Here is a 19,612-nt window from a genome sequence, read left to right as displayed (position 1 = left end):
TCTTGCGGAAAGAGGGCTTTCCTCGACTCGACTTATAAATTTGGTTTGCTTTATTTCCATTGTCATTTTCATTCCTCTTTTTGTTGCAAAGTTTCCTTTCGATTGTAATAGTTAGAGTCCCGCCTGTACACGGCTTGGGAATTTCTTTCCACTATTTCTAACAATTGCAAGATAAATTATTGTACTCTTCTAAGACAGGGTTATATCAATCGAAGTTGGAGAAAACATGAGCTTCAAGGCTGGAATGAAGAAACGAACAGTACCAATGTTCATGGGCTACGAAATGGTTAATTCCTTGAGATCTACTCTCTTGAGAATTGTGTTTATCGTTTGTCATTTGACAAGCAAGACCAATTTAGACTTGGTAGTAGTAATTGGGATGCATGGGTTGTTGAATATACCAATGCACATATGGTTCAATATAATTGTGTAATTATTGGTGGAGACAATATTGTGCAAATTATTGAACGTGTTGTTATAAACTACAATGATCACGAGGTGGTCGCAATGGTCTCCGATGTGAACCATGGTAACAATCCAAATGAATGGTTTGTTGATACAGGTGCCACATGTCATGTGTGCTCTGAAATAAGCATTTTTTCTACCTACAAATCTGTTGGAGGTAAAAAAGTACGTATGGGAAACCAAACCTCTTCTAAGGTGGTTGGTGTGGGTAATGTGTTCCTAAAATTAGGATCTGGAAAAGTTCTTACCCTTAAGGATGTGCTGCATGTCCCAGACATCCAAAATAATTTGGTGTCAGGCTCACTTCTAGTAAATCATGGATTTTCACTAGAATTTGAGTGTGAAAAGGTTATACTGACCAAGTATGAAAAGTTCATAGGTGAAGCTCACCTAGTAAATTTTGAAATACTTGAAGTATACTATTAACTTTGGGTTGCATTACACAAGATATCCCCAAGTACTTGAAGGGTACTGTGATGCAAATTGGATCTCTGATTCAAAAGACTCATTTTCGACAAGTGGGTATGTGTTCACTGTGGAGGGTGGTGCTGTCTCGTGGAAATCAACGAAACAGACGTGTATTGCTCGTTCCACCATGGAATTTGAGTTTATCGCATTGGATAAAGCAGGGGAAGAAGCCGAGTGGCTCAGAAATTTCCTAGAATGTATTCCATGTTGGAAGAAGCCAGTGCCGACAGTAGTGATATACTGTGATAGCCAAACAGCTATAGGGAGAGCACATAGTGGCTTATGCAAAGGTAAGCCTCGACATATTCGTCGGCGACATAATACTGTCAAACAATTGATCACAACTGGTGTTATCACAGTTAACTATGTAAGGTCAGTTGATAACTTAGCGGATCGTTAACAAAAGGTTTAAACCGTGATCAAATGCATAAATTGCTAAAATGAATGAGACTGAAAACCACATCTTAAAAAGATGATTATAGTGGTAACCCAACCATACGATTGGAGATCCCATGGGCTTGGTTCAATGGGAAAACGAAGCTATATGAATCTAGTTGTAACACTCGGAAGATTTTTAATCTTCGCCCATTCTTTAGAAAGCATTGAGTGTTGTAACCTGCATGTGGTAGAAGGCTAAGTTTTGACTTTTAATGATTCTTGGAAACCTCGAGGGGGTGGGTATTGCAGGATACTTGTAAAAGAATCACCTATATAAGTGAAGAAGTGTGGGTCGCTTCAACAAGTGAATCACTTATGAGTCCAAAGTGGTGTTCCATGGCCATAAAGGACACAAACGTGAGAACTGATGAGTTTGTAAATAATATTGTGCCAATATTATTGTCTCGGTATACACTAAGGAGGAATGGTTCAAGGCATCACGTCCACCAGGCCGCCGGTATGCCCGATAGTGTTGACTATGGAAAGTTCAAAGCCACAAGCTACTATTCCAAATGCAATATTGTTTCTCGAGAATTGAGCAAAAGAGTCTGCATACATGCATTTGTGTCTGGTTTTGGTTTGAGCTTAGCGCTCTAACCAATGTGGGGGGTTGTAGGAAAAAAACGTGTGAAATTTCCAAAGGCTAGGCCTTTGGCTTTTCATATGGTGTAACCTCCAAATGCATTATGAGATCCCTAATGCCAAGACCTCTCATATGGTCACTCCTAGCCTATATAAGGCATGTGGGTTTGAGAGATGTGGACACACAAACAAAACATTCTATTTTCTCTCTAGCTCTCAAGCATTCTAGTTAGCTTTTTAGGAGCATTGTCTAGCTCGATTCTCGGAACTCCATCAAGTTCGCCGGTGCCTAGCGGGTTTGAGGTGCTTCTACACGCTAGGAGGAAGTCGTTTTATCTTTGGGGGCAATACGCCATTCCGTGAGCACTAGCCGGGGCGTAATTTGTCTTGCGGAAAGAGGGCTTTCCTCGACTCGACTTATAAATTTGGTTTGCTTTATTTCCATTGTAATTTTCATTCCTCTTTTTGTTGCAAAGTTTCCTTTCGATTGTAATAGTTAGAGTACCGCATGTACACGGCTTGGGAATTTCTTCGCATTATTTCTAACAACTATATGGTTGTGTTGTGTTGTGTGGATTTAAATTGGTAGTTGGTATTATTGGGTATTATGGCCATATGCATGCACAAATTAAGGCTACTATTCGCTATGCTTTTGTGACCACATCACGTAGGTAATCAATCACATAGAGAAAATACAGGAGAAGTATGAGATATTCAATCTAATATGTTTGCTCAAATCACACTCTTACATACACAACATATTTGTTACTATAATTTAGGCTAGGTTGATTTTTAAAAAAATATCTTGTTCTCCGCACAAACTGCTTAGGATTGGATATTTAAAAAAAAAACTTGTTGGGCACATATTTGCATTGGGCCCAAAATCTTGTACTACAGCAGAAAATAATACTAAATATAATATTTAAATAATTATTTTCTAACTTAAATATTTGTTTTTGAAGTTATATTTAAATATTTTAAAACTAATCTTATTGATGTTATTTTACAAATAAAAATAAAATGAAATAAATGAACGTTATTAGTAATTTATAACTACTTTTTAGATAAAGGAGCAGGCCCAATTATTTAGCCCATTTCATAGAATTAGAACGCCTTCCTCTCCATCGATTTTTCCACACCTCCCTCTTCCTCTCCTATCTCCGTCATCTATTCTTTCAACTCTTATTCACTATTTCACGCAAAGGGTGAATAATTGCGGCGGAGATCTGTCTATCTGGGTCCGTCATTGATTTGTTGTCGTCCCAAATTGCAGTTTATTCGATTGGGAAGCGATGCCTAAATTAAAAAACGAGCCCCCTGCAGTTCGCGTTTATACAGTTTGTGATGAATCAAGGTTTGTCCTTGAGTTTTTATTTTCTTATTGAGCTTAGGAATTTGATTATATTTTGGCTTTGGATGCAGGTACCTGATTGTTAGGAATGTTCCATCTTTGGGTTGTGGAGATGAGCTCTTGAAATTGTTCTCTACTTATGGCCCAGTTGCAGAGTAAGTTATTGCATACTACTTCTGAATGATTTAAGAAGACAAAAATAGAATTTTGATACTTATATTTTAATTAATTGGATTATGCTTTAGAAAGCTAGTGTTGTTATTGTATGTAGCTACGGGATTCTGTTTTTTTCATGGAAATTTGATGGTGTTGTGATTGTTATTATTGTTCAGATGTAAGCCGATGGATGCGGAAGAATGTGAGGCTTATACCGATGTTTATTGGATCAAATTTCATCAACTCAGCAATGCTAGGTGATTCTACCGATTTCATGCTTTGCATTTCATGGATATTTGTGTTCTAATTGAGTAGTTCTGTTGCTTAATCAATCACTGATTCCATACTTGATGCATTTGGTTCTTTTGGTAAATATGTGTAAAATGTATTGGTATATGTATAATATCTGTGGTGATTTGTGTGGTAAAGGGGCATTTTACAATTTATTTATCTTGATTAGTAAGTGTTTATGCATGTATTCTTTTGTGTTGTTTCACCTGAGTGTTTAGTAGTGGTGCATCTGTTATTCTCTGGTTAATGAACTAGCCATGGTTCGTGGAGAAAATGCCATTTGCGATTTGTTTATTGTGACAAATATGTACATTCACACTCATTCACGTGTTGTTTTTCCAGCATATTACGAGTGTAAATTAGGTGCACGTATAGGCCACTTTTTGCGGGGAAGGCCAGTTTACATAAGTGTTTCTCGTTACAAATGTCTATTTACAAGTTCTGTGCATGAAATATATTACACTCGTTTCAAAAAGTTGTCACATGTGTAGTAGGCTTAATTCTTGAATCCGATCTTGGTGATAGGTTTGCTAAAAGAAAGTTGGACGAGTCTGTTTTTCTAGGAAACCAAATACAAGTGACATATGCACCCGAGTACGAGAGCCTCTCTGACACAAAAGATAAGTTAGAAGGACGGAGGAAGGAAGTTCTAGCACGACTTAACCGTAAGTCCAAAGTGACATACGTTCCTTGTTGTTGCAGAGTTCCTCTTATGCATTGCATTGCTCGAACCTTCCACTTTTCTTCAGCAAGGAGATCTAAAGGCCCTTTGGATTGTAGCAGAGAGCCTTCCTCAGCTTCCACTCCTTGGCTTAAGGAGTCATGTCCCCCAACTTCTTCCTTATCTCAAAGGTACTCCTCCTACACTACGCCCCATTAACAATTTCACATTTCGTGATGTTTGGATACGCCTTATCTGTTTTTTTAGGAATTTGGGCGAGCCACGGGTTGGTATCACAGGACATGCTTCCTCCATGCCATTAGTCTCTACGGATAAGGTTGGTTTGTAAGTGAATTTACTCGGGAAGTAAATCGCGTTCGTTTCTGTTAGTTGATGAATCCTTCCTTGACTTGAATCCTGGCAGGAATATTTCCCATCAGAATCGATGAATGAAACGGTTAAGTTGGTTAGGGAGAAACTGAATAAGGTGACTATAAATTCTCAAATTCCATATCCCCTTCTTTCTCTGTATTTTCTTTTATGATTATGATTATGATTATTATTATTATTATATTCACGTCAATGTATTATACAGATAGAATCATGTTCCGAGCATGGGGCATTGGGGTCTTCCAAGAAGGCGCGTGTCGACAATAGAAGAAGAATCTAGATATACATATGTATTGTATTTGAATTTTGATAGATATGGTAATGTGCATCGTTCGAGTTTGCTTATCACAAGCTAACCACTGAGGTTGGAGTATTTTACCATGCCAAAAAATACATAAACAACACAAATTTTCCACGATTTTGAAACAACAAAAGTATGAATATTGATTTCTAATCATCAAATCACGATATACGCTTACTCAAATTTATTAATGTAGTATTAAAAAACGTAGTTCAATTTTCTTAGTCCATCGACCATAATCAATATTTAATGTTCCAATATTAACATTACGACCCCTCAACTTTGAAAAATTCTCTCAACTTTCCCCTCAAAATATCCATGCAACTTATCTTCTTCACATTTCTTCCATAGAAATCACATTTCCATGGCGATTCTCTCATCACTCCCAAATCCAAACCTCTTCTCCTCCCTCCCCACCACTCCACCCCCCTCCAGCCGCCCCTCTCTTCCCCAAAAGCCCCCAATCCACCCCCCCAAATACCCCCCTTTAAAATCCAAACGCCCCCCAAAATCAGACCCTTCCACCAACCCCGCCTTCAATTCCCACCACCGCACCTCCAAATACTACAAACCCGTCAAGCCAGGGCAGAAGCTTCACCCCGACGACAACGATGACCGCGCCGTCGTCGTCGGAGATTCCGGAATTTCTTACCAATTGCCCGGCGCCCCTTTCGAATTCATGTACAGCTATTCCGAGACGCCTAGGGCTCAGCCTCTGGCGATTCGGGAGCCCGCATTTCTGCCCTTCGCCCCTCCCACGATGCCGCGCCCGTGGACGGGGAAGGCGCCGGTGAAGAAGAGTAAGAGGAATATCAAGCTGTTTGAGCCGTTGGGCGGCGGCGGTGATGATGAAAATCCGAATGAGAATTTGTGGTCGAAGAAGTATGAGATGCTGAGGGGCTATGAGATGGGGAAGTTCAATGTGAGGCCGAGGAAGGAGGTGTTGGGGGCGCCGCTGACGAGGGCGGAGATGAGAGAGATGGTGAAGCCCTTGTTGTCTAGTAACAAACAGGTGAATTTGGGTGAGTTTGTTTTATAAAGAGATTGTTTGTTTTTGTACTACTTGTTGTTTTTCATTTTTTTTGGAGCTGCGTTGTCAGATTTTTTTATAGTGGGATTGTTCATTTTTATAGTTGTTTAGATTTTGTGTTGGGATGATGGGGATTTAGTGAGTTGTTGTGTTATGAGTTATGATGCTTCAAGATTGTTCTTGCCGTCTGGTTTTGTTTGTTTGAGTTTCTAGTTTTTGGGATGTTTGCTTTTAGGGAGTTATTGTACTCTGTTGCTTTAAAATTGTGTCTTGCTGTTTTTTTGCTTTTGTTTTCTGTTTCGTGAGAGTTGCATTTTTTGGATTAGTTAAGTGGGGATTGTGTGTGTGTGTCTGTGTTTTCTCCTTGTTTGGAGGGATGGGGAATTTAGGTGAGTTAATGTGTTGTGATGTATCAAAATTGTTTCTTCCTGTTCTATTTCTTGTTGTTTCAGTTTCTTGAAAGTTGCAAGGAAATTGGGTTTATGGTTTTCTTCTTGTTTCGTATTGGGATCATGGAAATTTAGTGATTAAATGTTATGATGCTTCAAAAATTGTTTTTTTGCTGTTGTAATTGTTGTTTTTCAGTTTATTTAGTACTGGATGCATTATGCTCTTTTCTTGTTTGGATATAGTATTAGGGTGATTGGGATTTAGGTTGAATTAATGCATTATGATGCTTCAAAACTGTTTCTTGCTATTTCACTTGCTGTTTTTTGAGTTACTTGAGAGCTGCCTTTCCAGTAACTTCAGTGGGATTATGTCTTTTTTTGTTTTGATTTTGTCCTGGGATGAGGATTTCAGTTAGTGTCGGGTTGTAATAAGGTAATAAACCAATTTGCTTGAATTCTGCAGGTAGAGATGGATTAACACATAATATGCTGGAGCTGATACACACTCATTGGAGGAGACAGCCTGTTTGTAAAGTCCGTTGTTTGGGTGTCCCAACTGTTGACATGAATAACATATGTCGGTGCATTGAGGTTCTCACTTTCTCATTGGATTTTGGTGATCATGACTTCTTGGCTCAGTCTTGCTGATGCTTTTGCTACTAGAATTGCCATGGACATCTTGTTCATTTATGACTACCTAACGACTGAGTACTGATCATGCAGGAAAAATCCGGTGGCAAGATAATTTACAGGATGGGCGGAGTGTTGTATCTGTTCCGTGGCAGAAACTATGATCACCAAAAACGGCCTCGCTTCCCGGTAATGCTTTGGAAACCGGCTACACCAGTTTATCCAAAGCTTATACAAGATGCTCCAGAGGGGCTGACGAAGGAAGAAGCAGATGAGTTTAGAATGAAAGGGAAAAGGCTTCTTCCAATCCGTAAATTAGGTACAAACTCAAAAACTTGTATTGTCCTAATCTCTAGTCAAAAAGGCACTCTTCGACTAGAGATACTTCTATCGCTAGAAAGATAGGTCGTTCAAAGACATTACTTTATTCAGTTTTTCATCTTCTTGCTATGAACTTGCTTTTGTGCCAAATCGTGTCCTCTGTAGCGAAAAATGGGGTTTACATTACCCTGGTGAGGGATGTGAGGACCGCGTTTGAAGGGTCCGAATTGGTGAGGATAGATTGCAGAGGGTTGCAACCTAGTGATTACAAGAAGATAGGAGCTAAGTTGAAGGTTGGTGTTCGTTTCTTTGCTGCAGTTCACTATCGTACTTCCCCTAATGATCTTTCTCTAATCTCATCTCACCTTCTTTGACCACAGGAATTGGTGCCCTGTGTGCTATTATCTTTCGACGATGAGCAAATACTGATGTGGAGAGGAAGGGAGTGGAAATCAATGTATCGGGACGAAGTTCCTCGGATATACCTACCTTCTGCTCATGACTCGTCCCCTACAGATCTTTCGGGTTTGTACATAACTATTCTCTTCCTCACAAATGGTGATTGGCATATTTGTCTAATTGCATTGTTTTTTCGTGCAAATCAGATACGGAGTTGAGACAGGTAAGCCCTAAGATGATGGCGCTGTGGAAACGGGCCATTGACTCAGGACGAGCATCGGTTCTACATGAAGTTAACGTAAGCCCAGACGAGCTTCTTTCGAAAGTGGAGGAGTTTGAGAGCACGTCTCAGGCAATCACTCACTCTTATCCCGCCACGATCTATTCGGATGACGGGAGCTCGTCACCGGATTCTAGAGCCCTAGTTGAAGACAACGACGACGACGGTGATGATGATTTAAGTGAAGATAATGAGTGTTTTGATGCAGTGGAATCTCAAGTTCCATTAGGATCTCTGCCAATAGATCTGTTAGCAATGCAATTCAGCGATGGTGATGAATCTGATTATGAGACTTAGGGCTATATACATGTGTGTATATATATGTATAGTTCATGCCATTTTTGTAATTCAAACACACTGTAATTATTCTTGGCCAATAATCAATAAATTTGTCGTCGTTTATGCATTGTTTTCTTTAGAATGGGGTTGGGTTGGATTGGATTGATGATAAAATAGCGGTCAAAAGTTGACATGAGGTGGAATATTTCAATTTGGAGTAGCTTTTATTTATTTTATTGTGTTCACGAGTGAAATGCAGCCACTTGTCATTTATTTTTTGTTTTAAGAAATGGTAAGCTACGGATCTTGATCAAAAGATACTGAATATTGTCAATGGTGGAATAGTTGAGCTTTTCTCAAAATTGAAAAAAAAAATTAAAGAAAAATCCCGCACCCCATCGATCTCTAACGAACATAGCTGAGAATTAGGAAGCGGAGTTTAGGGATTTTGGGATTGCAGGAGAAAAAGGAAAAGACCTCCCACTTCTAGAATCTCTGATCAAACATTCATTTCGAGAAGATTCAGGTATCAATCGTCATTCTCCACATCCCCACACACTTCACTTTTTAAATCTCTACAAAATTGATAGTACCTTTCAATGCAAATATAAGTCTAAAGTCTGCATAGGTGTGTGTTCTGCGTTTTTTCTTTCTGGAAATTTAATTACCTTTATTGTGAGCCTTTTTTACTTTTTCTATGTAAAAAGTTAGTTGTATTTTTTTGGTGGTGAAATTGGTTTGAGTTTGCTGCTGATATGTAATGAATTTGGTCGATTGTGTTACTTGTATTGTGTTGTCTATTATGCTATCAGCATACATAATTTTATCATTTTTCATGTTGGAATTTACCAAGAATGTACACAATTTGGCAATTTGAAGATAAGATGGCTGTTATCATGGTTTAATGAACTGAAATATTGATATATCCCACCAAATAATACTAGATTTTGATATAATTTTGATCAGAAGAAGTGTTGTATGTTGCTTGGTGGCCTGTGATGGCAACCGACACGACGGCCCCAAGCTACTGGCTGAACTGGAGATTCTTGCTGTGTGCAATATGGATTGCTGTGACTATGATCGTTGCAGCGCTCATTATATGGAGGTATGAAGGGCGCAGCCCCCCCAGTAGCCGTGCAAATAGGGATCAGAGGAACAAGGGCGCGTCTTGGACAACAAGTTCGAGCTCAATCCATCCCATTTGGCTGCTTGTTTTTCGGATTGTTGCTTTCTGCACCATGCTAGGATTGATTCTTGCTGATACTATTCTCCATGGCATTGGCATATTCTACTACTACACGCAGTTAAGGCTGTTGCTTTTGATTACAATATGCTTCTTGATCACTTTCGATTTTTTGCAGTTTTTGTAGACTTGAGAGTGTTCCAATAATTCTGTATTTTCACATAAGTAGCTTATGGTCTAAGTTAATTTTGGTTATGATAATTCCATTTTGCAGGTGGACATTCACATTAGTCACCATCTATTTTGGGGTATGTCACATAAATTTACATTTCCTAATGTGTTGTAATTTGCAAACTCACATTGTATCGCTACTTATTTGATCTTGTAACATACTATAATCATATAAGTTTCTTATGTTCTGTAGATGGCTTCATCTCTCTCCATCCTCGGATGTCTGCATTGCTGCATTAAAAGGGAGACGAAGGGGGATCATTCCATCGTTGCAGATACAGAGCATGGCCTGTTTGTACCACCACCGGACACCACAAAAACAAGCTTGAACGAATCTCACAACCCTAGTGTTGTAACTCCACCTATCGCAGAGTACGCCTTTCAAATAATCTTCCAGGTAGTTTTTCTCCACCTATTACTTACAGCTGCTGCTCTTTATCGGTTGTACTCCAAAATCATGGAAAAAAGCATCCTTTGTTTCTGCAATTTCAGTCAATTAGTCTAATTTAAGACAAGAACTTGCTATAAGATATTTCTTTATCACTTCCTTCTCCTTCTACTTGCGTTGCAGATATGTGCTGGGGCTGTCATGCTCACTGATTCAGTGTATTGGCTCGTACTGTACAGCAAAGAAGACAATATAACCTTTGTAAGTAGAATGTTATACTGATACTCCTATGGACTAGTGATTGTGTAATGTGTATTCAATTTGCTGCATTCTATGCAACACAGCTGGTCGTTTGCATGCATTCAGTCAATGCAGTTTTCCTCCTCGGCGACACCATTTTAAACGCCCTGGTATTCTCGGAAAGCCCTTTTCTCTTTCTTTGGACGAGCCTGCAAACCATACAGAGATGGTCGTAAACCTAAGTTTGCTTCGAAGATTTATCGACGTGTGATTTTTTCCTTGCAGAGTTTCCCCTTCTTTCGAATTGCATATTTTGCTCTGTGGACATGTGTATTCGTCATTTTCCAGTGGATCATCCATGCTTGTGTTTCAATGAGGTTTGCTTTTCTTTTTTCTTAAAAAATAAAAGAAATTAATTGTCGTAGTCATTTTTTAATCAAAATATTTCTAGCATTGTTTGACATTAGGTTGAAATTTGTGTGTAACAGTTGGCCGTATACCTTCCTAGACTTGTCATCTCCTTATGCACCCTTATGGTAATCTCTCTCTCTCTCTCTCTCTCTCTCTCTCTCTCACACACACACACACACACACGCACACAAAACTGTACTCTCTTCATTCTATTATTTCTATTTGCTCATAGTTGATGAACGAATTTGGCAGGTATCTGGGCGTTGGCTTGATGCATATTCCATTATATGCCATCTTCTCTCTAATATTCAAAATCAAGCGACGTTATTTATCAAGATAGCAAGACTGCGACAACAATTTTGAGGGGAAAAAGCTCATCAAAATATATCCTAGATTCTAGAAGCATAAATTGGCTAATGCTGAGTTGTATGCCTAAACAATTTTTTGCCGTACACAACCGGCACAAGTATTCTGTGACTGAACATTAAGAATACAAGGTTATACAAGGAATCCTGCTCTTCTTGCTCTCTCGTCTCTACAGATCTCAATGCTTTTACAGTCACCGGTAGAAAACAAAAATCACAACCATGCTTCTAATTTGGTACAATCGGTCAAGCTTGGACATATTCTCTGATAAACTGCTCCAACTGAGAGATGTCACCAGTCGAACCAGATGTTTCTGCTACTGAGATTTTGTTGAGGCACTGATGAAATGCAAAAGCTTCTCCAGGGACCCCGAGTGAGTATTCATTAGCAATATCGGCTGAAGATAATGCTGTTCTTGATGCACGGAGCTTGTCGCTGAGCACAAAACAAGAAGTACAGAAGGAAATGAGAAATATGATTCACAATATAATTTCATTAAATCAAGACAAATACCAAAGCAAGTAATACAATATGAATGAGTTATATGTATCAAGGCTTCACGCAATAACCTAAAAAACATCTACTCAAAGCTACTATCATCCTTCATCACCTTTCTGATTCAAGCCTTGATATGTCTGTGTATGAATTATTCCAGTGGTGCAAATGGCAATTTGTCCACTTTTACACTACTTGATTAGTTTAAGATGATATTTTCTTCCGATACTTGGGGACAGGGGAGTTCTTTACCAGTGAGACATCATAGCATACATATCTAACAAGAAGAAGAGCAAATGTGAAAGAGGTGTTGAAATAATTGTCTTACAGTTCCTTCTCGAGTTGTTTTCTGATGAAATCTTTGGTATGTGCTGTAACTTTGTCTACCTTGTTGCACAAGAGTAGCAAAGGGATCTTCCTCTTCACAACACTAGCCTTGGTTAAAATATCATAGAGGTACCTGCATGAATAATACAACAATAGGTATAAAAATCAAACCATACAACATGAGATGAAATTTTGGGCATCTGCAAGACAATGCTTAAAATCCAAATAGTACGTACTCTGAAGCAGCACGGACATTAGGTAAGAATTCCACAGCATCTACTACAAAAACTATTCCAGCTGCCAGAGGCAAGAATTCATCTAGTTTGGGTCTAAGACGTGAATGCCCAGGAACATCAACAATGTGAACAGGCTTCACTTTTCCCTTCTGCAGCATGTAACCGAATTATATTTAGTTCAACACTTTGTTATTATTCTTAGGTGAAAAATAATAAATGTGTAATTTGCAAGCTGCATACAGCAAAGCAACATATGGAGTAATTTTGGCATTAGATGATATAATTAATTTTATGCTGGAAAATGATATTGTTGCAAGAGACGCTACTTAAACATTTAAACATGCTTGAAGATTTCATCTAAACCCACTTTTCAGAAGAAATAAAAAGGTACATCACCTTAGCTGTCTCCGAGTGTAGTACAAATGTATCCTCATTTGGTTCCATTGATGTCACAATACCTTGATGGGAGGAGCCATCCCGAAGCTGAAACATGAAAATTTTAATAAAGTAAACTTTAACAGTAGTACAGCACTAAAATTCAAGAAAATAGGAAGGGAATCTGAATCATCTAAAACACTTTCTTGCATATGTACCTGGTAAAAAAGAACAGTTTTTCCACTTCCATTTAATCCAGTGAGCACAATGGTATTCGAAGCCCTACGCTTGAAAAGACGAACTGCAGCCACAAGTATTTCATATAAATGAACAGAGTGAACATACCCATTGTCATGCAACTGGCTATACAAACCAGAGCATTAAAAAAACACATGTTTAGTGTGCATTACGAATTTTGTTACCAAAAGTTTATACACCGAGGCAGTTTTCACCAGACAATATAAGAAGTCATTTTGCCAGAAACTGGTCAGCTCATTAATATTTGCCATATTACACAATGCAGTCAAACTTGAAGCACAACTGTAACGTCATACACGATACGATGTCCTATTTTGAGAATCACAATTGAACTATTTCATCATAAGACTACCAATTGCTCAAATCTCATTTGAATTTGTTCCATGAAGCATAATGAACTAAGCGTTTACACTCTTTTTGGTATGATTAAATTATGATCAGCTCAAACTCCACTCCACAGGTTAAAATAAATAAAATCACACTGAAACTAGCAAACACCTCAACCCTAACGTCACTAGATTATAGCTCTAACAATGTCAGTCCACCAGCAATTAATCAAACTAAATTAAACACAATTTGAAGCTCAAAAGAGAAGGAAAAATCAAACCAGGCTCGAAACATACTTATATAGATTCAACTCGTTCAAGTCTTCAAGCTGCCTAAAACTGGTATTGCAATTGTGCATATGGCAACAGCGCAAGTATGAAATTAGGTGATTTTGTATCCACAATTGATTGAATTACTCTAAATATGAAATTGCAGAATATCGATCACTTAACAACACAGGAGCAATGAGAAGATCGCTATTCGCTTACGACTTACTATGCAATATCACATGCACAAACACAATGCTACACCACACAGCTCGAGCAACAGGAAGAAAACAGAATTCAAAATTCACCTCGAGTCGGTAAAAAAAAGTTAAGATTGTTAGGTCAACTTACTGATTAAGAAGAAGAATATAGTGAAAATGACTACTCCGATAGCACCATAGAGCTGCGTTGGCGGGATACTCTGCACAAATTCGTATGCTTCATTGTGTAACTGCTGCAATTGGATCTTCAGATTCTCCAATTTCTGGTCATCCATCGCTATAAAAAAAAGTTCGATCTTATCAGACCTCAGAAATAAGTGCATACGATTTGAGCTGCAAATTGAAGTCGAAAACGAGATCTACCGGCAATTTCCTTCCAAAGTAACGAATAAAGAAAGTGTTGGTTTCTCCCCAAAATAATAGAAACCCTAACTGAGGAGATCACGACGCGACGGAGATTGGATCCTAATTCGACCAGTCCATTAATTTTTTGCTTTTTTACTTTATACTGTAGCAGAATTTATTTAACCCTTCTTATAAATTATAGAGATACACGAAATAATCCCTGTATCGTAAACGATAGATAGAATGTACTAAAATGTAAATTCTAAATATTGTATAAATTATAAATTATAATTTAGTCTATTAGAAAATGTTGATAAAATAATAGTAATAAAAAATGTTAACACACTATCAACTGTTGATATTGGATTGACATTTTTTTTAATATTATTTTATTAACATTATTTAACGGTCCAGATCATTATAGTTTGTACAGTCTTTAGAGTTTGCATTTGATTATATACCCACAAAATGATCTCTATTTTTTGGTTAACTATAAATAAAAAATGATCCCTATATCGTGAATTAGATCAAGATTTTGTTATTTTACTATCATTTTCCTTAAATTATGTACCACATCATTATTTTAAAAACATTATACTTCAAATCATATCGCAGCTTAATCCAAATAAATGACTTAAATATGATAAAAGAATTTCATCACATGTATAATTGTTTAATTGAAAATCTTGAATAACTAAATTAAAAATAACTTCATGTATAATTCAATTAAAAAAAGAAAATACTTTTATATTCTAATTTTTCTTTGAAGAGGGATGCTTTACAAGTGTCCACTAGCAAATCAAAAGACTTGTTTGTATGGTCATCACAGTTATATCTCAACCACATAAAACTTTTTCAACCGCGGCACAGCCACGCCTCATATCTTTTTAAATTGTTAGTATATCTTTTAATTGGACTAGAACTAAATTGATTGGAGATTTGAGATTTGAGAGTGGATTTGAGAAAATTTTGAGATTTAAGATTGAAATGGAATAAAAAAAATGATTAGGAATATGTATTTTATAGATAAAAATTAAACAATTAAAAAAATGATTTTGACCGCTGCGACGCAGCCGCGCAACATGCCGACCCCGCGACAGTCCTATTGTGGGCACTCTTAAGTTCATCAACAATATTGTTTTGAGTAAACTATTATCTGGATAATTGCAAATGTATTTTTGCAGTACCTCATAAATTTTATGAGCACCGATAGTGCTTGAACAATAGGGATAGTGATACGATTATTATTATTATTTAGTTAGTTAGTTAATTATGGATTTGCATATATTTTCTATATCTTTTGTCTTGCTCATTAAGTAAGTATCCACTATTATAAATAGTGGACATTGTTAGTCATTTTGATCATTCAAGAAATATCAATTATCCTTCTATTTTATTTTCTCTTATTCTATTTCCTTTCAAACGTGCAAAACGCACAAAATCCTAATTTTAACGCCGGATTGATCGACGGGCAAAAGCTCCCGCGACGTTCGACGCAAAATCTACGAGTTAAGGAACTTCATCCTTAACAATTGATGCTTTCATCGTGAGCTCTTCCTCCGAATCGCTGTCTACATGTCGTACGGCTACACCTGATATCAACTCCGGCAGGCGGATTACCACCCATGGCAGCCCGTACCTCAACCCCTGCTCCATCCGCTCAGAGCGTTAGATCAACAACCATCATATCCATATCCACAGGATGGGAGACTCCACCCACAACACCATCCCTACCAAGCCCGTCAACCCACTTCTTGGGACCCGCCATGGCAACGCCAGGAAACTGCGTGTCAGCAACCATCGTCCTACGAGACAGATTTGTACTCGCCACCACCGCCCTCTTGTTGGGACCTGCCAAGGTTGTGCACGCAGCAGGGATACTCTCAGCCTTATCAACCGCCTCAGCAGCCACACCACACCGCGCTCAAACAATCCACTAGTTGGGATCCACCTGCCTACTGGGAGATAACGGGACAACGCCCCTTCCACGAGGTCTCAGCATACGATCATCCGCTGCCCCCCAACCATAACTCAGGATGGAATCAACCCGCGCCGCAGCCACCTTGTCCAGCCACCACCACGGCACATCCGACTCTCGCACAACTTCAACAATTGTTGGAAGCTTGCTACAGGATAGAGTCTCACCTTGTTGCAGCCGACCGACGCATCGACAACATGCTTCCTCCCGAGCTGCCTGAACCTGCGCAGCCCTACGACTCTCAAATTTTTGGGTTTGGGGACCTCGTTAAGCACCTTCCTCCATCAGGAAATAGCAAGGCTTCACCGGGGCCCTCGGATTTAGTCCCCTACGACTCATTGGCTCCGCCGCAGCAGTCGAGTACAACACCACCACCCTTTGCGCTGCTTCCCGATACCGCCCTCGAGTCGCCGTATGCTCTGTCCAAGACTTCAGTTGGGAATGTTTTAGAGTGCAATAAGAAAGAGATTGTGATTCTTGACTGTGATCGAGTCGAGGAAGGATTTGATGATTCTTCGGAAAAGATTCTACATTCTTCTTCTCGTTTTAGTGGAGTTGAAAAGGTTGAGAAGATAGAGAAGTCCAGTCCGGATTCCGCACGTAAAGAGAAACCGGTTCACGGTTGCATCGAGATTCAGTGCGCGCGACAATTGAATGCTTCTCGATTCAAGATTCCCCAAGTCCAGATTGGTTTGGGTAGTTCCATTGTGGACAACGCATCGCTGAAATTATTGAGTGATTCATCTCATGTCAGGGTTGTCACAAGTATGAATCATCGATCATCATCGCTCGACGCCGATGCCCGGTTGATTCCTCCGCAAAATGACACTCTATGCTTGAGCATTCATGGACGCATTGATGCAGGGAGACGCTCAACTATTCGGTGTATGTTTGACCCAGGAGGATTCCTCGACACTCATCGTTGCTTCATGGTGCCCACCTTGAGGACAAGGTGGATTTCAACCGTGGGGGAATTGATACGATTATTATTATTAGTTAGTTAGTTAGTTAATTATGGATTTGCATATCTTTTCCATATCTTTTGTCTTGCTCATTAAGTTAGTATCCACTATTATAAATAGTGGACATTGTTAGTCATTTTGATCATTCAAGAAATATCAATTATCCTTCTATTTTATTTTCTCTTATTCTCTTTCCTTTCAAACGTGCAAAACGCACAAAACCCTAATTTTGACGCCGGATTGATCGACGGGAAAAAGCTCCCGCGACGTTCGACGCAAAATCTACGAGTTAAGGAACTTCATCCTTAACAGATAGTTACATTTTCGATCCTTTAACTTTACACATTTTTTAGACATTTCTACCATTTTCAATATTTTTTGCTTTAAGGGCATGCATATCAAATATATTACTCTCAATGTTTAATTCTCTCTCTCACTTTTAAAAATTTAGACTACCTATATTTCACAATAAGAGTCATATTTGATATTTGTATGAGTTTTAAAAAATATAAACAAAAGTGAGTTGAATAAATGATACTAATAGTATATGATAAATGCTATTATGTTACGTTTTGCACTAATTAAAAAATAAAAGAAATTAAGTGTGTTGTAATTTGCCAAAAAGGAATAATGGTCCAATGGTAATGAAACGATCTAGAAAAGAATATGATACAACACTAATAAGACACACTATATACTATTTTTAGTAAATGTTCCTTGCATATCCTAATTATTATGAGACGAGGGGGAGTATAATAATGTGAGTCTATTACCAACTAACACTATTTTAACAACTATATTTTTTTCTCTCTTATTTTATTTATCATGTGCACTTTCAAATGTTTTTATTTTTATGAGTGATGCTAAATAGCTATATTATGACTAGCCATAAACCTATTTTCTATTAAAAAATTGAGCCATTACAATCAAATTTAATGCACTTGGAAAGTGTAAAAGTTTTTCGGGACTATTCTACCCCTTGCCTTAACACTTCCACCAATATTTGCCTTAGCTTCCTATAACGCTTTATACTAATTTTCTCATATTTTTATTTATAATAGTAAAAATTAACAATATCAAGTAAATGTAATATAACATAATAGCATTTTAATTCTTTTTACTGTACATGCTAAAGTGTAGTGTAGTGTCACGTTTTGCACTAATGATAAATTCTTTTTACTGTACAGGTCTAAAGTGTAGTGTTACGTTTTACAGTACAGGTCTAATGTGTAGTGTCTAATAAGTACTCGTAATACTATTAGTATATGATAAATGAATACTATAAATTTAGTGATACAAAGTATAACATTTGAACTTAAAGATAATTTAAAAAATAATGTTATTATAATAAAATAAACGACAATAGCAAAAACATTAATAATACTATTAATTTGCAAATTTCGTATGATTAGTACACTGTCATGTTATCAATTAATTTTAAAAATAAAAAATATTTTTATAGAATATACAATAATTATTAATTTGTGTACGACCTCCGCGAGCGCGCCTGGCACACGTGCAAGTCAATGCCGCGGAGTTTGAAGGACTCCGCCTCCTCGTTGTTGCTTTCGGCCGCCGCGACGGAGGAGAAGCTCTTCCTCGTCGAGAAACAAACCGGTTTGACTCACTGGTTCGATCCGGAGGTGAATTCCTGGTCCGATGGGATCGCTTTGAACCCTAGCCAGCCGATTCAGAGCTGCCACGTCAGCTACTCCAGCTCCGCCGGTTTGATCCTCGTCGGAATTTGTCCAATTGAAGACGGTGAAACAATTAAAATGTGGCGAATTGGGGAAAATGATTTCTCGATTGAAGAAATCGGTGAAATGTCGGAATATTTTGTAGCTGGACTGAAAAGCGATTCAGAAGATTTTTCTATCGACGTTCGATTAGCGGAGAATTTCGTCCTAGTTTATAATTCCCTGCAGCGGAGGAGGTGGTAGCGTGCGAGTTGGCGAGCGAATGCCGGTGGTGGAAGGTGAGGAATGTGGTGGAACGTGACGGAATGATTTTGAATACGTTGGTGTTTACTTGTGCTGAAGTTGGGATCGGCGAGTTGGAGAGAGTCATGACGACGAAGAGCTGGCGATTCGAGGTGGTTTGAGTGAGCTGACTCGGCCGAGTTCTGATGAGTCGTTTGATTTCTGCTGCCCACGTGGGTAGCTCTGATTGGTTCTAGAAATATCTTTTGTGTGGGTTGAAATCTTTTTTATTGTAATTGTTGGACGATATTGATTACATTTTCTAATAGAGTGTTTTATTTGGAGATAAAACTCTACCATAAAAAACAAGTGCTTTAATCAATTGTTAAATCTCGAAAAATGCATATTGAAGAAACCCTTCATGTTAATAAAATAAGCACTTGAAATAGACGTTACAACAATTTTCTAATTACTCCATTAAATTGAGTCATCAGCGTCAGTTCCTTGACATTTTGTTTTATTTTATTTTGTTTGTTTTTTCCTAATATTATAATTTTGTTTCTATATGTCACGTGTTTCATCACTTCATGCGACAACTAGTGGCACAAAATTGTATACAATCGAAACACAGTGTTATTAAATTACACATGTAA

The 19,612-nt window shown here is 38.1% G+C and overlaps 4 protein-coding genes and 1 pseudogene across 6 annotated transcripts; 4 read left to right on the top strand and 1 right to left on the bottom strand.

The window, feature by feature from the left end:
* Positions 1-3,065: 3,065 nt before the first annotated feature.
* On the top strand, positions 3,066-5,158 carry LOC121770035 (RNA-binding protein 48-like). Of its 2 annotated transcripts, XM_042166830.1 has the most exons (8): positions 3,066-3,307; positions 3,376-3,459; positions 3,637-3,717; positions 4,277-4,416; positions 4,501-4,603; positions 4,680-4,749; positions 4,837-4,899; positions 5,008-5,158. In XM_042166830.1, the coding sequence occupies exons 1-8, from the start codon at positions 3,246-3,248 to the stop codon at positions 5,080-5,082; spliced, it is 678 nt and encodes a 225-aa protein (XP_042022764.1). In that variant the 5' UTR covers positions 3,066-3,245; the 3' UTR covers positions 5,083-5,158. The 2 variants fall into 2 exon arrangements, with proteins under 2 accessions (XP_042022764.1, XP_042022763.1); XM_042166829.1 differs by having other exon boundaries at positions 4,277-4,603.
* Positions 5,159-5,467: 309 nt separating this feature from the next.
* LOC121771736 (CRS2-associated factor 2, chloroplastic-like) lies at positions 5,468-8,558 on the top strand. The gene is made up of 6 exons (XM_042168596.1): positions 5,468-6,125; positions 6,986-7,113; positions 7,246-7,471; positions 7,639-7,766; positions 7,854-7,998; positions 8,079-8,558. The coding sequence occupies exons 1-6, from the start codon at positions 5,468-5,470 to the stop codon at positions 8,447-8,449; spliced, it is 1,656 nt and encodes a 551-aa protein (XP_042024530.1). The 3' UTR covers positions 8,450-8,558.
* A 181-nt stretch (positions 8,559-8,739) lies between these two features.
* On the top strand, positions 8,740-11,418 carry LOC121771737. Of its 2 annotated transcripts, none has more exons than XM_042168598.1 (9): positions 8,740-8,957; positions 9,401-9,734; positions 9,889-9,922; positions 10,039-10,242; positions 10,417-10,494; positions 10,578-10,643; positions 10,759-10,850; positions 10,962-11,009; positions 11,137-11,418. In XM_042168598.1, exons 2-9 carry the CDS (start codon positions 9,430-9,432, stop codon positions 11,222-11,224), a joined length of 915 nt encoding a protein of 304 aa, XP_042024532.1. In that variant the 5' UTR covers positions 8,740-8,957; positions 9,401-9,429; the 3' UTR covers positions 11,225-11,418. The 2 variants fall into 2 exon arrangements, with proteins under 2 accessions (XP_042024532.1, XP_042024531.1); XM_042168597.1 differs by having other exon boundaries at positions 9,398-9,734.
* Positions 11,242-14,249, bottom strand: LOC121771738 (signal recognition particle receptor subunit beta-like). Its single transcript, XM_042168599.1, has 7 exons — positions 14,119-14,249; positions 13,886-14,032; positions 12,902-12,984; positions 12,705-12,791; positions 12,309-12,457; positions 12,074-12,205; positions 11,242-11,685 (listed from the first exon to the last, which is right to left on the bottom strand). Exons 2-7 carry the CDS (start codon positions 14,028-14,030, stop codon positions 11,496-11,498), a joined length of 786 nt encoding a protein of 261 aa, XP_042024533.1. The 5' UTR covers positions 14,031-14,032; positions 14,119-14,249; the 3' UTR covers positions 11,242-11,495.
* Positions 14,250-16,275: 2,026 nt separating this feature from the next.
* Positions 16,276-19,265, top strand: LOC121770136 (annotated as a pseudogene).
* The last annotated feature ends 347 nt before the right edge of the window (positions 19,266-19,612 follow it).

This window comes from Salvia splendens, chromosome 16 (assembly GCF_004379255.2).
Source record: "Salvia splendens isolate huo1 chromosome 16, SspV2, whole genome shotgun sequence".
NCBI lineage: Eukaryota > Viridiplantae > Streptophyta > Magnoliopsida > Lamiales > Lamiaceae > Salvia > Salvia splendens.
The sequence above is the reverse complement of the archived record's forward strand: the minus strand, read 5'-3'. Positions and strand labels throughout refer to the sequence as shown.